The 17,545-nt window shown below is 36.1% G+C and overlaps 1 protein-coding gene across 1 annotated transcript in view; it reads left to right on the top strand.

The window, feature by feature from the left end:
• Positions 1–1,162: 1,162 nt before the first annotated feature.
• Positions 1,163–17,545, top strand: part of LOC121429834 (beta-arrestin-1-like) — a 51,302-nt gene continuing 34,919 nt past the window's right edge. Inside the window, exons 1-2 of the mRNA XM_041627074.1 lie at positions 1,163–1,444; positions 16,371–16,497. Of these exons, the coding sequence (XP_041483008.1) occupies positions 16,463–16,497 (35 nt within the window). The 5' untranslated portion in view covers positions 1,163–1,444; positions 16,371–16,462. The remainder of the gene's footprint in view (positions 1,445–16,370; positions 16,498–17,545) is intronic.

Genomic DNA, 17,545 nt, shown 5'->3' with positions numbered 1-17,545 from the left:
TAGGGATGTCTTTACGAACAAAATGCTATCGGGTATGGTGCGTGTATTCAAATTTTAAATGTTATGCTGTTTGGTTAGGCACTTTTTATGTGTCTAGAAGACAGTTATTTGAATACGATCTAAATTTTTGGCCTAGTCTTCTGGTTTTGTTGGCCTAATCATTTTTTGTGAAATGTTTTCAAATCAAACTAGAATGATATGTGTGTGCGTGGTCTTTGGTCATGTGGGTGAGCGTATGTGTTCAGTTTTGTAATACTTTAAAGGTCAAGTCAACCTCAGAAAATGTTGATTTGAATCAATAGAGAAAAATCAGACAAGCACAATGCTGAAAATTTCATCAAAATCGGATGTAAAATAAGAAAGTTATGACATTTCAAAGTTTCGCTTATTTTCAACAAAATAGTTATATGAACGAGCCAGTTACATCCAAATGAGAGAGTCGATGATGTCACTCACTCACTATTTCTTTTGTTTGTTATTGTTTGAATTATACAATATTTCAATTTTTACGAATTTGACGATTAGGACCTCCTTGCCTGAAGCACAAAATGTTAAAATAATGGAATTCCACGTGTTCAGGGAGGAATGAAACTTCATTTCACATGACAATGACGAGAAAATAAAAATATTTCATATTTCATATAATAAAATACAAAAGAAATAGTGAGTGAGTGATGTCATCAACTCTCTCATTTGGATGTAACTGGCTCGTTCATATAACTATTTTGTTGAAAATAAGCGAAATTTTAAAATGCTATAACTTTCTTATTTTACATCCGATTTTGATGAAATTTTCAGTGTTATGCTTGTTGAATTTTTCTCTTTTTATTCAAATCAAGTTTTTGTTGGGGTGGACTTGTCCTTTAAATATCTTTGTAAAAAAATAGACCAATGTTTGTGTGTGCGTTTAGGTTCCGTATACAGAAGAATGAACATGTTTATAGGCCTATTATTTCATTGGTAGAGGTAAGTATACCATGCGAACGCCATAATTCAGTTTACCAGTTGTATGTGTATAATGCATTAACCCAATGGCGTCAAAACATTAAAAATTGGCGTCTCGCGCGCGTAAACCTTCCGGGGGCCCCACTGCCAGAGTGCAGCGCACACTTAATTTAATCACGTGTTGCGTTTTGTCTCACCATTGCGTTTATTACCATATACCTGTGCACTGAATGGATGTATGATTGGTCAGGGGAGGCGGGCTTAAAGTCATTCGCATCGCTCGGTTTATAAAGAACGACGGCGAAGAATTGTCACGAATCAAAACTGATGTGCCTTCACTGCAAGCACGCACGGTTACTATAACCCGCCATTTTTAAAGTGATCGGTGGAGACTCGAAAATTCAAGTTCTCTTCATCTGAATTGTGCGGGCTCTCAAAGACAGTCGGAAGCCAAAGAAACGCCTTTCCTGTATAAGAGTTCCACTTCATCCACAAACAGGTAAGGTAACGTATTGATTTAAGTTGTCTTCCACGTGACCTTGCATATCGGGGGATGATAATTATAAAAATATCCCGCATTTATGTAGTGCTTAACACATCGGAACGACGTCCCCAAGCGCTTTACAGATATATCATTACCCCGTTCATCGGATCCTTTTTTTTTGTTTTGAATAATCCTTGCATACCCGCAGACCATGTATGCACCTTCTCCACTCCCTGGGGAGCATTCTAACAAGAGTTGGCATGCTACATAAGCTTTCGCATCCTACCGGGTACCCATTTAACACCTGGGTGGAGAGTGGCAAATTGTAGATTGACGCCTTGCCAAAGGACGCTATATGGTGGGATTCGAACACACGACCCTCTGATTACAAGGCGAGAGTCAGAACCGCTGCACCACGACTGGTTTTTAAAGATAGCATCAAAACAAGTCGAGCCATGGGCCTGCTCCCTCCCTTTAAGTACAAATTTCATACAAAATTACTAAAATACCATGCAAAATACCTCAGACAAGCTTACTTAACTAAGCCAAATAATTGTCTTGATATTAATAATCATCTAAAAGTTTACATTCTTTGTCAATGGATGCTGTAAAGAGATCAAGGGAGAATAATAATTGATATGCCGCTGGTCTTAGTTAAAACAAGAATACAAACATTTTATATGATTGGATGAATTTTATATGATTAGGATGAATTCTAATTTTAATGCGTAAATCGCTTTCAAAATAATCTCAATTCTTTGGTCACTTTGAAGTCAGTATCTCCATTTAAATCAACAAATTTGTAGTGCTGACAAGCACGCGTTCCTAGCCACTGCCTCAAAAGCAGGGAAATGATCTCCACAACTCTGAAAAGAACGCAGTTTCATTCAATGTATTCAAGAAAAATCATAAAACACATCTTTTCCGCTAATCCCGCTTGCTACATTGGTCTTTCAATGTTCTTTAGTGTTCATTCGCATTTATAATGATGAATGTTTTGTTTCATTCTAAATACCTTGCATGTAATGAGCTTTGCATACCTATCTTATTTCTTTATCTCCTTCATCTGTTTTATTGTTGTCTCTGATGGTTTTAAAGGAACTGATTGAACAATCCCCTCAGGCTTAGTGTATAATTCCAATTTACTTTTATACTGCATTTTATAGCGTATATGACTCGTGGATGTAATTGGAGTAAAATGTCTCGATCACTTAATAATGCATGAATACAATCGTGCACGATGAAATTGATAGAAGTCAACAAACGGGCAAGCACATTTGAAGTACGTGAGCGGGTGTATGCTATTCGAGACGGAAAATGCCTGGAAATTCAATCTCATATTTGTAAATCAGCCGAGTGAATGTGCTTTCAGAGGATGCACTCAGCCTGTTTTCAAGAATGGTAATTAGATGGACAGTACAGATATCGGAGGGGGGGGCGTCCTTTAACGCTTTAAAAGGAAATAAAATGTGTCTCGTGTCAATATGAGCAAATGAGGACGAAATATTCCATATATTTCATTATATGATTCACTTTTCCAAGGCGAGCAAAAAATGGGAAAAAAATTATAGGAACAGCGAATGTTTCTACCAAGAATAGATTTGCCTTTGATAAGTATAGTGTACTATATTATCACAACTTCACTTTCCAAAAGCTAGAAGTGGCACAATTATGACGACAGGTTTAACGAATCTAGCGCCACAGGAGGAGATGAATCAGAGGTAGGGGCAATATTATTTATCTGAAAAGGGTCCAATAGAAATGTGGGAAGGGTATTCATAGTAACTTTTTACTTCGATGAATGAAAATAAAATGTTTGCAGAAATTAGACTCTGATTAAAACTAGAATATAAGGAGGCGACGGAACATTCGAAACGAATCCGCCACAAGGGCAAGTCCGCCTACCACGTGATTTTCCACTTTGTTGTGACTGTATGAAGGTTTTGTTGGTGATGTACTGTTAACCTGCCCAAAGGTAGAAACATACCTTGACGAGAAGTCATCTTCTCGGAATTCTAGAAAATTACGGCGACTCGTCCATTTCGAGGCCATCTTGTAGAAAAAATAACATTTTCAAATTTTCTTTTTTTATAGACTCTATTGAATGCAGTTATAATATTTTATTTTAGAAAGGTGTGATATTTACTTACTGAAATATGCCTTTGATACTTCAAAATATGTTGTATATTTTGCGAAAAACAAGATAAAAAAATGGCTAGGACTATTTCACTCCTTTTGCAAAAGGGGACAGGTCCTCCTCACCTCATCTTCGTATAGACCCATAGCCCTATATAAAAATATTATATAAACATGACATGACATTAAGTATGTCGATATATGTGCTAAATTATGATAACTTTACATAGATTATGGAACTAGAAGTCGTTGTTCCGATATGAAGAAAAAAGATGTTTGGTGTCTATGAACACATCATTTTGTTTCATATATCACTGTTTTCTCCTATGGGCGAACTCAACCCGCCTATCCGGCGATCTCATTAATTTTGTAAAAATCATTGATGAGGAGGTTGCTAGGTCTGTACAAATAAACTAGACGTACTTCAAGGTAGTGTGTTAAGCATGATGTTTGTAATAATGACGTCTATCAAATTTGAAAACGCAGAAATATTTAGAGGAAATTAAAGAGCTTGTTTTATTCATTTCATCCAAGATTATAAAACAAACATTAGCGTGACAATTTAGTAATAATTCATATAGTAGGGGAGAGCGGGGCGAGTCCATCCCCCTATTTTTCTCGTTCTTCTAGAATCGTCATTTCTTTAGCAGGAAGGTCGTGCTTTAGGATGTATAAAGGTCTAGGTAATATCTATATAGTACCTTATTTTCGGCGAGGACATGCATACGGTTTTGGCAAAACTTGCCGTAAAGAAATTTTTCTCCTGTGTCTGCATGTGTCTGTATGGGGATCTCATATTTCCTCGACGAAAATATTACCTAGATCACGGAGATTTCTGTGTTAAAAAAATGCGTTCAAAATACTGTAGAAAATGAAAGCGGCAACTAGTGAGTTCAGCGACCAAGCAAAAGCTTTTGTCTTTTAGGAAAGCAAAATCGAACAAATTCAAACATTTCATTGGCATTCAAAAGTGGAATTCGCATGGCCTGAAAAAAAAATAATTAATTCTCTTTGAAATGCTGAGGCGTTTACAGGCTGTACCTAGAATCACTAGAATAATGGCTGTGTTTGATTATTCGCAAAATTAATACAAAGTGTGTTCTATAGAGATAGGTCATGAGGCCGACATTGCTCGAAAGAAATATCAGAAGTTTGGTTTCTAAGTATTACAGCATATAAGCAACAGCATCGAAATGCTAAATTACTTCGAGCTTGTCGCGTTTTCTTATTCCGACGAGTACCAAAGATTCCAGTGGATCGAATGAATGCGATGATGTGTTTTACACTCCAGTCAGATTCTCAAATGTTATTGTTGATAAATTTGTCAAATCCTTCATGCGGCGATAAACGCTTTCGACAGTCACGTACTTAAGCTGAATCATCTCAATTATCTAAAAAAAAAACGAAGTATCCTTTTCTAGGAGCTCAATGTGCGATATAAGCGTATTAGAACTGTCATTTTTATTTTGTCATCAAACTATATGTAATTTGAAAAAAAATCAGGTTCAATTCTTTATTAAATATCCATTCAAACATAATCCAAAGTAATATATAAATCAGATCCAAATTTAAGGATAAAGAAAAGCAGTAGAAAAAAGCGTATGAAAAAATGAAAATTACAAACTAATCAAAGTCAAAGAATTTGCTGATTTCTAGTCCAAATTCTTGGTTCTATTTTCCAAGAAAGGTTATTACGAGGTTGCTGTAATTCCCATATCTCTAGAAGGAAATAGAAAAGAGGATATTTTTTATCTTTTAGTTACATGTATGTACATCAGAAAGTTCAATTTTCCGTAAACATTATGTACATCGGGAAGGTATGTTTTTCCTGTAACCATGTAAGAGATTGAAGATTAGGTTTACTCTGTCTTAACTCTAGATAATATAATGATGAATTCCTAATAGTCAAGCAGGGGTCGGTTACATGAAAGTTACTATCAATGTAGGTTTAACATTAAGTGGTAACTTCCATGGAATCCTGAATTTTGATTGGGTTTTGAGCCTTGTAACCATACAATTGGATGACAAAGTTACAATACAACGGGGCCCGGGCTATAATTCTACAGCACTTCAAAGTATTATATGGCCAGTCGTCACTCGTACAATACAAATCAACAAGCTATTTACATGATTAACAGAGCAGCACTTAAGTACATGTATGTCTAAATTTGTAGAGACAGATACATAAGACAAATTAAATATCAAATCTCCATTTTTTTTAAATGTACAGGTAATTTACCATTTTTCTTCGCCATAAAATATTCATTATCCTAAATTGATTTGATACGAGCTTTGAATTCCACAATATTCGGGGTTTTGTTATTAAATTTACAGAAGTGAACATAGTATTTGAAAGTAAGAAAAATGAATGTTAAAACTATTTTCTCCTTGAATACCAAATATCTTTAAAAAGGAGGAAATGATAATATTCGAATGTTGTTTTCTTGTAACAAGTTCTAGGCCTGTATTCACTATACCTCTGACAATTTTATTTCTTTTACTGTTCGCTTCCCTCCAGTATTGACTTTGTATAACATATACCCACGTACAACAAAACGAAAAAAGTGAAACGTGATATCGCAGCTATTGGTAGAAAAAGAACGCAGAAGTAACCTATATCTCGGGATTATGGGGATTTTGAAGGATTTTATACGAGTATTATAAGAAAGAGTCGAAGAAAATGAACGATTGTTAATGGGATTTTATTGACCGCACTTACACGCGACCGCTAACGAATCCGGAATGGGGGGAGGGGGCTCAAGACATCCTCATAACGTAGAAGTTTCATAAAAAACCCCACTACCTACAGGGGCGAATCCAGCTCCCGCCAGTAGAGGGGGGCGAATTGGTTTTTCACCCATATTTTCCCCGATCGGCCGCTTAGAGCTGATTATTGTTTGTTTCTTTGAAGGGGTTGTTTTCAAGATTAAAAAAAATGATTTCTTACCAATCCTCATTTGTTGAAAATGTTCAGGAAAACTGAAATTTATTGTCATGACTGTGGGGAATGCACATAACGCAACACAAATAGAAATTATATTTCTGTTTCCTCTAAGAAAGAACTTTTCAAGGATATCTGGGATTTCGCAGCGCAATCACTTCTTACATTGTTTATTCTAACTATACTGACAATTATTATTATGATTCGTGAAAAAATAAAAATGATGATAATATTGCTAATAATCATGATAAAATAATTAAACTGCTATTTATAATAAACTGTAATGATAATTATTATTATGATCTTCATGAAAAAATAAAAACAATGATATTGCTAATGATTATGATATAATGATAGTAATGAAACTACTATTGATAATAACAAAAATAGAAATTGCAATCATGATGATAATGATGATGATCATGTTAATGATGATGATTATGACGATGATGAAATAATGATGATGATAATAACATTTGGTCGATGCATAGAACTTATGAATGTCAGGAGATGTATCTTTGATTTTTACCGCCCTAATGTGATGCTTATCAGCTTATACTGAAAGCGATCTTCTTGATGCCTAAATTTCCCCGCTGGAAAGAAAACAATTTCATACAGCGTGTTCACATTATGGACTTTAAGAACATATTATTCACACTGATAAATGATCAAATTTAGCAGTGTGAAGAAATGTTCACACCGTGGACACCTTGACAGCGTCATCACACGGTGGACTATGTGAATATGTGATTCTCACTGTTGAAATGCTCAAATCTCACAGTGTGAAGGTGCTTTCACATTGTGTTCCAAACTGTGGGACTCCTTCCAGTAGGCTTTGGTGTTGGGGCATTTCGAGATCATGAAAATATTGCTAGGCAGTTTCCAGTAGAATTTTATTATGCATATTATTTACGAAAATGATTTTCGTTGACCCCAAAGGCATATTTTCATTTTTACTTCGAAAGGGGGCAAGGGGGAGGGACCTTCCGCCATCTTAAAAACCGCATGGCCCAGTTTATTTTTTTATACATGTGTAAACACATAGGCCTACATGTGCACGTATACTGACATTGTGGATAAACTTATGCAAAAATCGAGATAAACAGTATTTACAAAAGTCATATTGAATATTTGAAAACTGAATTATTTTCTCTTTTTTCTCTCGGATGTATCAATGCAGCATTTCTACCCATTGTATTTTCTCCAAAAATAAAACCGAGTAAAAGCGAGCAGTGCTGTCCAAGGAGTCGTTAGAAAAAGAAACTTAAAAAAAAAACCTGGTGTGCACTTTTGACGCTTCTTCAGTCCTCACATTCGGTTTTTATTTCACTGTACCATCTTCTCTTTCTCTAACTTGCGATGTAAACTATAATCAGATCAATACCATCTCAGAACATGTGATATTTATTTTCATTTTACATTTCTACATTTTTGTGTCACAATGAAAAAAAAAACCTTGTTACGTTGAAAGAGACTAACATGCACTGTTCAGCCTCGTCTCGGGTTCCCTGTCCAAAAATAAAATCTATGAATTGATTTTGAAAATATCAATTTGGCATTAGATGGTTGGCTTCATCATAGTGAAACATGAAACCACTCCTAAAACAATTACGTCGTTGCTATTCAAAATTTTATTGTGAAGTGAATTTCAACTGCATCGAAGTGGCTATTATTGTCCGCACTCAAATACATAAGTGCGATAGAAGCATGCATTGTGTTTCTTTTATAACTTGTGTGAATTCAACTTCTATTTCAGACAATGTCGAGACTATAAAATATATGCATTGCCTTAGTACATGCTGTCTATGACTGTATGGGGAGGGGGGGTCGAGGATTTGTGCGTGTTCAATTCTGAGCACGGGAAAGCCCTTGAGCTAGGTAATTTTGTATGAATGGCTTATATCTTCCATTAAATCAATGGCAATTTTGACATCCATTGTTTCATACTAACGTGAGCACGTATTTAAAAGAAATTTCATTGGTTTGATATTGAAAAATAATCATCAAAATCGAATTTCAAGATGTTTGAAAATTTGAACAGACTAACGTGTTTATTAAAAAAAATGATGTTGACATCTTGAGTGTTTTCTTCTATTTCATTTGAAATCAGATATAACACCTCTATTTCGCCTGAAGAATCATTTGAATAAATTCATAAGGGAAAAATGCATTCTCTTCATTTCTAAATTAATTTCTGAATATATCAAAACGAAAGAAAATCTACATCAAAAGGTGTGGCTTGTTTATTTAGATTCGAATGCGATAAAACAAATTTATGCAGAAACTACCGTGGACGCAAGTTCTGTTGAGCGGTAAATTGATATCAACGAAAAAATGCAACAGATAATATCAGACAATCCAACTCCCAGCGTCCTTCAGCGTCTCCCATTAGTATAATTGCATGAAAATAATTTAGTCACCAAAGTCGAGCTTTTCAAGCCTGTTGTCTGAAAGATGAAAACAAAATACAATGAACGTTATAGACTCGTAATCAGGTCGTAAGTCAAGTGTGGCGATTAAATTTTTTCATCAAACTAATCGATTTTAGCATTTCATTGAAATTCACGCGAGTTGTGCGCCGATCCAAACATTGTATTATTTTAGACCTTGGATATATATTCTTTAAAACATTCATAGGGATATGATGGCAATGAAAAGAAATTATAATGGTATTGTCTGTAAAAATGAATCGTTTTGGCTTTTCCAAAATAGGAAAGCGTTCAATTACATTTTTTCATTTTGCTTATGTAGTGAAGCGAATGTGCTTTTCAATGCAATTGTGTAATATACAACTATATGAGTGCATTAGAAGTGTTGAAGTAACGATGAAATGATTGTCAAAAAGCAACGATGGTGATGATAACAGTTAACGGTACTTGAAAAGTGATGATAGTAGAAAGTTAATAATAGGAGATGATAATAATAACAAAATATTAACAATGATAATGATACTACTACCACTCTATATTGTTACTACGACTAATGATAATTATGATAGGGGAAATAAGAACAACAAGAATGTTAATGATGATATTCATAGTAATGATAATAATGATCACAATCATAATGTAAGCAAATTATTATACCATGGCTTTACCTTAATCTGGTTTAAGTCCACCACAATATACATGAATCGCTTGCTGAATGAATTTAACACCAAATATTTTCTCCGAACCTATGACCCTCTTTCTTGAAGTCGGTAGTCAGAGTCATGAGTGCTCGTCGTTTGCATTAGCATACAAATTAGTGATGGTACTGGCAAGAAATATCCGTTAAAACAAGGTCCAGGATTACCAAGGTTTTCATAAACTGTCTTGAAGGTACACTGTTTCTGTTTCTGTTTGTGGTAACTCCCGTAGGAACTCGGCAGGACAGCATTTTTTGCTGGTAAACGCCAAGCTGGTATATAACCAATTACCTATGAAACATTTTACGTCTAGGTTAATCAGCAATAGTGGCTGACATGATAGACAACAGATATCACTCTTGGGCGTTTTTATCAAAGTGGAGACAATGGCAGAGTTGGGATTCGAACTCACGACCTTGCGATTATGAGTCCAATGCTCTAACCACTGGACCACACGACCCTTTTCGGAGGAAAATGCCATTGCACTTAATAATACCAAAGCAAAATAATATTCAGAGAGTTTTTTTTTCAATAATATATAGTGATTTAAATCCTTATTTTGAATTACCCTTTGCATCAAATTCTATACAATACGTCTACATCTACCTTAGATCACCTTCAAACAAACTTACACGTTCTTGTCAGAATACAGGCCTGGTCACGTGCTATAGCACATACCAATCAGCAATTAGCATCCAGTATATAATGACTTCACAATGGCAGCGAGCGAGTCCTTGATGAATTCATTATATGTCTCAATGTCATATTACTGAGTACTTCATGTTATATCTTTTTAATAATTTGATTAGGCAAGGCAATGATCCATGCCGTCTATAGTAGTACTATAGTAATAATAATAACAATAATATACAGTTCTTGTATAGCGCATATCACATTATGAATAATGTCTCTATGCGCTTCCAAAGGACTTGTATATTATTACCCCAGGTGAAGCTTGGCAGCCGTAATTACTAATATTACAGGTACCCATTCACCTCACCTGGGTTGAGTGCAGTACAATGTGGATGAACTTCTTGCTGAAGAAAATAACGACATGGCTGGGATTCGAACCCACGACCCAAAGTCAGAAGACTAATCCACTGGGCCACAACGCTCATTGAGAAGTAATGTTAGATTAAATCACCAAAGCTGTCTAAACCTATGTTGATTATGAAATGGTGATGTGGTTCAGCGGATCAGTGTCCAGACTTTTAATCACAAGGACCTGGGTTCGAATCCTACCGCAACACTCGCGTCCTTACGCAAGGCGTCTATTACATTTCTGTTTCTGTTTGTGGTAACTCCCGTAGGAACTCGGCATGACAGCATTTTGCTGGTAAACGCCAAGCTGGCATAAAACCAATTACCTACGAAACATTTTACGTCTAGGTTAATCAGTCATAATGGCTGACGTTATAGACGACAGATATCACCCTCGGGCCTTTTTATCAAAGTGAAGACAATGGCAGAGTTGGGATTCGAACTCACAACCTTGCGATTATGAGTCCAATGCTCTAACCACTGGACCACACGACCCGTTTGCCACTCTCCACCCAGGTATAGTAAATGGGTAATGGTGTGCATCGCTTTGAAAAATTGTATTAAGCGCTATATTGCATATTATTATTATTAAATCACTCATAATCAGTCATAATGGCTGACGTTATAGACGACAGATATCACTCTCGGGCCTTTTTATCAAAGTGAAGACAATGGCAGAGTTGGGATTCGAACTCACAACCTTGCGATTATGAGTCCAATGCTCTAACCACTGGACCACACGACCCGTTTGCCACTCTCCACCCAGGTATAGTAAATGGGTAATGGTGTGCATCGCTTTGAAAAATTGTATTAAGCGCTATATTGCATATTATTATTATTAAATCACTAAAGCCATCAATCCAATGGAATCAAATCCAAAGTTCATTTGATATGGTGCCTTTTTCTTTCGGTTACAAAGCGCTGCGCGCACACTGCTCCATGTTTGGGCCACTTAAGCAATAATTAATACCTCGGTCACATTTGCTCTACGGCGAGTCAAATAACAGCCGTTTTATTTATTTTTATTCAAACCACCTATATTTAGCTGGTACAAAAAATGTTTTCGACTCGCCCCAAGGGCCGCCGTAGAACAAATGTGACCAAGGTGTAAACACCTCAATACCTATGTACCTTACTTAAAGCTTTATTTTGCGGTCTCTTAAAATGAGCTGTCGATATGTAATTTTGTTTTTCGTTTACATTCTTCATTCCTGAAAACCTTGTGAAATTATGAAGAAAGTCGAACCATGTGCTCGTAATTACAAGCTCCCAAGACGTCCCTGACACCAATCACGGTATTCTTTTTTCGGTCGGTAGGTTGAGTAAATGAATACCATTAATTTTACTCAACAGTATTATATTTTATTTGTTCTGTTATACAGAACGCCTATTCTGTTATTTTCCATAGTTATGCTCATTTCATTTTATTTTTTTTTTCAATATTAGTATTTATGCTCTATTCTTTGTTTATATTTGAATATGTTACCATGTTTTATATATGTGTTTGTTCACGAAGGGCCTCAACGAAAACCAGCTTGTTGCTGATTGAGCTACCCTTCTTTTAAATATTTGAAATAAATAAATAAATAAATAAATAAATAAATAATTGAGAGAATTTTTAAGCCATCCGAATCATTGCTTCGTCTCAAAGTCTCATTTTAATCACTGAAATCACTGAAACCATTGACTGAATTTGACTTTTGTTGTGTTCTACACAATGAATGTACTGGAACTTAGTTTATCATGTCCTGCTTAGATTTTCTGATCATTCATTATTTTGTATCATACACCGAATGTGACCTATGGTTTTGGTTTGTAGTGCGCAATAATGAATATCTTTAAGTGAATTATCAAAGCCGTTCATACCCTCGTTACTTAAAACTTCTTTAATGATTGCTTACACCGCCCGTCATTTTCAAACCATTTATTTTTGTTTATACATTTTTATTCTATTTTGGAGGCCGTCTTGCATTTACAGAAATCAAACCTCAGTTTGAATGATGAAATCTTCATGATCCTGGTTGTTTACTTATGAATCCTTTAAAACCATCTCTTGAAACGACCATTGAATCGAACCTTTGTGGGTCAGCAGATCACATGTATGAAAACTTATAGAAGTAAATGAGAAAAGTGGTCCGATTCCTGGCTGTTTAGCGGTTACTAAAATCGACAACAGCATCTTCTGTCTGATGTCTTTGGTCCGCAGTTCTTAATATACGATAGCTTTTTGTCAATTTTTATTATCAAACTGGCACCCCTTTACTGGCGTCTATAGTAAAAGCAGGGCCCGTTGGGAGAACAGTTTTCGGAACTGAAGTGGCTACCCTGGGTAAATATGCCGTTATTATTATTACTTTTTAAAGAGAGTTTTCAATAAATAAGGAAATTCTGTTTGAATGTTTTTATCGAGGTAGTAGGCTTCCGTGCTTCGGTGTTCATGTTCCTGATTTTTATCGACTGTACAGTGGCGTAATGAACAAATAATTTGACGTTTCCCAAACATGGCGTGTGGGGAACAAACAATAAACAGGTTAAAGTTGCGTGCGAGCAAAGATTTTGTCCTTTTCGATACACAAATTCATTATTGTGATAAATTTTTACATATTCAGAAAACGATATCATATTTCACAATGTTTTCTTTCTTTTTTCTATTACAATTTTTCTTGGACGTGAATTCCCTATTTTTTTTTTTTGGGGGGGGGGGTGGGGTCCGGTGGTCTTCAAGTCCCAATGTTTGCGTTATTGCTGCTATGTATTGTTATGTTACGTTAAAGGGGAAGTTCACCCTGACAAAAAGTTTATTGTAAAAATAGCAGAAAAAATAATAAAAAATATTGCCGAAGGTTTGAGAAAAATTCATCAAATAATTAAAAAGTAATTAGAATTTCAATTATTTGATTTGTGACGTCATATGCGAGCAGCATTCCTACATAGCGAATGGTAAATAATCAATGAAATGTCATTTTCTCAGAAAATTGAAAATGGTTTTCACGGTACCTTTTGTATATCAATAGACAAATTACTTCACACCCGATCATGAATAGAAAACAAAATTAAGTCATCAGGAACCATACAGAATTCGAAATTCATGCATTTTATATTACATAACACATTGGGCAGCTGCTCGTTTATGACGTCACAAATCCAAAACTTTGAACTCTAATAACTTTCTTACTCTTTAACGGATTTTCCTCAAACCTTCACCAATATTTTTCAATAATTTTTCTGCTATTTTTACAACAAAGTTTTCTTCAGGGTGAACTTCCCCTTTAAGTATATCCATATATAAATTACCCACTATAAATTCACAATATTTATTGGTATAATTATTCACCAATGGCGTACTTAAAGCTTCTCAGTCATCTCTCAAACCAAGACCAACTAATGGATGGTGGTGGGAGGTCAACAGCGCATATTAACGAATACCTTGGAATGGATTATAAATGGCGCTCCACATGTCAACAAACTATTCATCATCGCCATTTCAATATTCCAAGGTGGCTGATATTATGGTGTCAATAGAGTAGCATCCGTCAACCCATGTATTTTATGCTCCTCGCGACAGCCACTCAGTTTGGCGCGTGCAATCACCATAGATGCTTAAGTCAATAGGTTTGTTTGTTCTTGCTATGCGATCCCTCATCTTTGCCACCCGCCTTCAAGAAACGGGTATTAATAGCCTTTAAGAACAGAAGGCGACGCGACAGGGATGGGGAGGTTGTCCCTGTGAATTTTCAAGTGGTGAAATATAGAAAAAGGGGGAGAAATGAGAAAGAAATGGATTAAAAAAGAGAAGCCTGGACCGTGTAACCCTTCAATACATTTAGAATTCGATTGGCGTTACGTTTACAGGTCGCTTTGCTTCCCTTTCAAAAAACATTTTGCCCCCCCCCCCCTCCCCCTCCAGCCTACGAGTGGGGTAGGTTGATTAGCAGGGAGTGGAGGGGGCTCAAAATGTGTGTTAAATATTTAGGTCGTGGATGTAGCAGCATCCGTACTAGTAGTTCTAGCGTTATTTTTTGAAAATGTTCAAAGAGAAGTGTTGAAGCAGTAGTGGCAGTAATAGTAGTAGTACTAGTAGTAGTAGTAGTACTTGTAGTAGTAGTAGTGGTAGTAGTAGTAGTAGTAGTAGTAGTAGTAGTAGTAGTAGTAGTAGTAGTAGTAGTAGTAGTAGAAGTAGTAGTAGTAGTAGTAGTAGTAGTAGTAGTAGTAGTAGTAGTAGTAGTAGTAGTAGAAGTAGTAGAAGTAGTAGTAGTAGTAGAAGTAGTAGTAGTAGTAGTAGTAGTAGTAGTAGTAGTAGTAGTAGTAGTAGTAGTAGTGGTAGTAGTAGTAGTAGTAGTAGTAGTAGTAGTAGTAGTAGTAGTAGTAGTAGTAGTAGTAGTAGTAGTAGTAGAAGTAGAAGTAGTAGTAGTAGTAGAAGTAGTAGTAGTAGAAGTAGTAGTAGTAGTAGTAGTAGTAGTAGTAGTAGTAGTAGTAGTAGTAGTAGTAGTAGTAGTAGTAGTAGTAGTAGTAGTAGTAGTAGTAGTAGTAGTAGTAGTAGTAGTAGTAGTAGTAGTAGTAGTAGTAGTAGTAGTAGTAGTAGTTGTAGTAGTATAGTAGAAGTCGGCCTATAGGTGGTAGTGGTATTAGTAATGATGTTAGCAGTAGTGGTAGTAGTGTTCCCATCGTCATCACCATCATTCATAACCGGCATTATTATCATCATTATTATCATCATCATTATCGTCATTCTCATCACTTATTCACTCATTCATCAATATCACATTTGTTACCAATCAAAAACTAACATGTCGCCACAAAAAAAAACATGATATGTCTCGTGAGTACATGTATCTATCAAAGATCATGCACACAAAAAAACTATTTCATATATCAATGCGTTTGAAGAAGCTCTTCAAGAGGATTTCATAATGTTCAATGTATTTTTCTCGGTCATTAAGAGCTGGTTGGATGTAAACATAGGTCTATGTATTAATAGAGACAGACTCTTTCGGTTGACATGGCAACACCTAATGGGTATACCGACGGGTTTTCATTAATCAAATAACGATTCAGAATCCCCTTTGCTTATTAATTTTTTTCCCTTGAAAATATATTCTCTCCATCACACATCTCGCTCTCCCTCTCCCTCTCTTTCTGTCCCTCACTCACTCACACACACACACACACACACTCACCCTTACCACTCTCTCTACCCCTCTCTTTCTCTTCTTCTCTCTCTCACACACACACCCACCCTTACCACTCTCTCTACCCCTCTCTTTCTCTCCCACTCTCACACAAACACACACTTATTCAATATACCCCACTCTCTCTCACCAACATACACACCCACAATTTATTGCTTCCAGCCTCTCTCTTTCACACACGCATATACACCGACATATTCTCTTTCTGTCACCCTCTTTTCCACACCCCCCCCTCGAACCCCTCCCTCTACCACCCATCTTCCCCTCTCTCTCTCTCCCTTGCTCCCTCTTTTCTCTACTCTCATCTTTCTCCTTCACTCCGCCAACCTCTTCGCTCGCTTTCATTTTCATATCTTTTGTTCATCCATATCCGTTGACGATTTTTATTTCTTGCTCGGTCATTCCCTCAAATCCATGCGATATATTACCACCCCAGACCTATTTGTTCACATCTTGCGTCTCTATTAACCTTGTTCATTGTGTTGACATTTACGCCCTTTGTAACAGGAAACTCTGAACGAGCCTGATACAGAAGCATCTTGGCAATACCCAAGATCACTCTTCATTATATCTCCGAATCTGCCAGAACTAAGAGCAACATGTCAGCAGGATCTAAAGGCAAGAGTGGAACAAGGTAGGCAAATCAAACTGATTTTTTTAAATTCATTTTTTGTGTTCGAGAAATAAATGTAACCATTAAATAAACAATGACGAATCAGCTACATTCAAAACTGAAATGAACTAACAGAATATAATTGAAAATTAGATTCATTTTTTTAGCACTTTGAACATATCATAATGGATAACCGTGGGAGTAAAAAAATCCCTGATTCAGTTAGGGGGAATCCCCAACCCCACCGAGACCCTTGCTGAGTCTACCACTTTTGCAGATTTCCATGTTGGCAATCATTTTTTCATCTTTACAAACCTATTATCTTTGATGTGTTTAGCAAATTTGTGTTTCCTGCCCCCCATCATAAAATGACCGAGTGCTTTTCAAAAATTATTTTCCAAATGGATCTTAATGGATACACACACACACAAACATACATGTATAGACAGGTAGAAAGATTAGTTAGATAGGTAGACATATAGAATCTGTTTCTTGTCTATCTAAAAATAAATTCAAAATGACAGGGAAAACATGACGAGTGCAACCAAATAAGAGTGAAGAGGCGTTACCTACACTTGAATGCACTCGAAATGACGTTTGAGAGGACAACTGGTAAATTTGATGCCGTTGATTTCCTGTCAATTTCCTGTTCTAACAAAAATCATAATTTGCGAATATTATCGAGGTGACTGTCGACTATCGTTGCGTTGAAACCATTAGCATGCATGCATGGCCGAATAGGAAAGAAATGAAGAGGATTTACTCTTTCCAGTATAATTTTAATATCTTTTTTGTACTTGCACTATGCAAATATTTCACCTGTACATCCAAATATGTTACCACCCACACGCAAACATCCGCACTCGCACGCACACACACCCCACATACACACTTCGACATGCGTGTCCTGACATTAGCAATAATTCCAGTAGTGAAGTAGGCAGATTATCTAGAAGGAGAGAGACGGTAAAGAAGAAGAGGAAGAAGAAGAGGAAGAAGAGGAATAAGAAGAAGAGGAAGAAGAAGAAGGAGAAGAAGAAGAAGAAGAAAAAGAAGAAGAAGGAGAAGA

The sequence above is a fragment of the Lytechinus variegatus genome, chromosome 16 (genome assembly GCF_018143015.1).
Source record: "Lytechinus variegatus isolate NC3 chromosome 16, Lvar_3.0, whole genome shotgun sequence".
Lineage (NCBI taxonomy): Eukaryota > Metazoa > Echinodermata > Echinoidea > Temnopleuroida > Toxopneustidae > Lytechinus > Lytechinus variegatus.
Note: the sequence above shows the minus strand (reverse complement) of the source record. Positions and strands in the feature narration are given on the sequence as shown.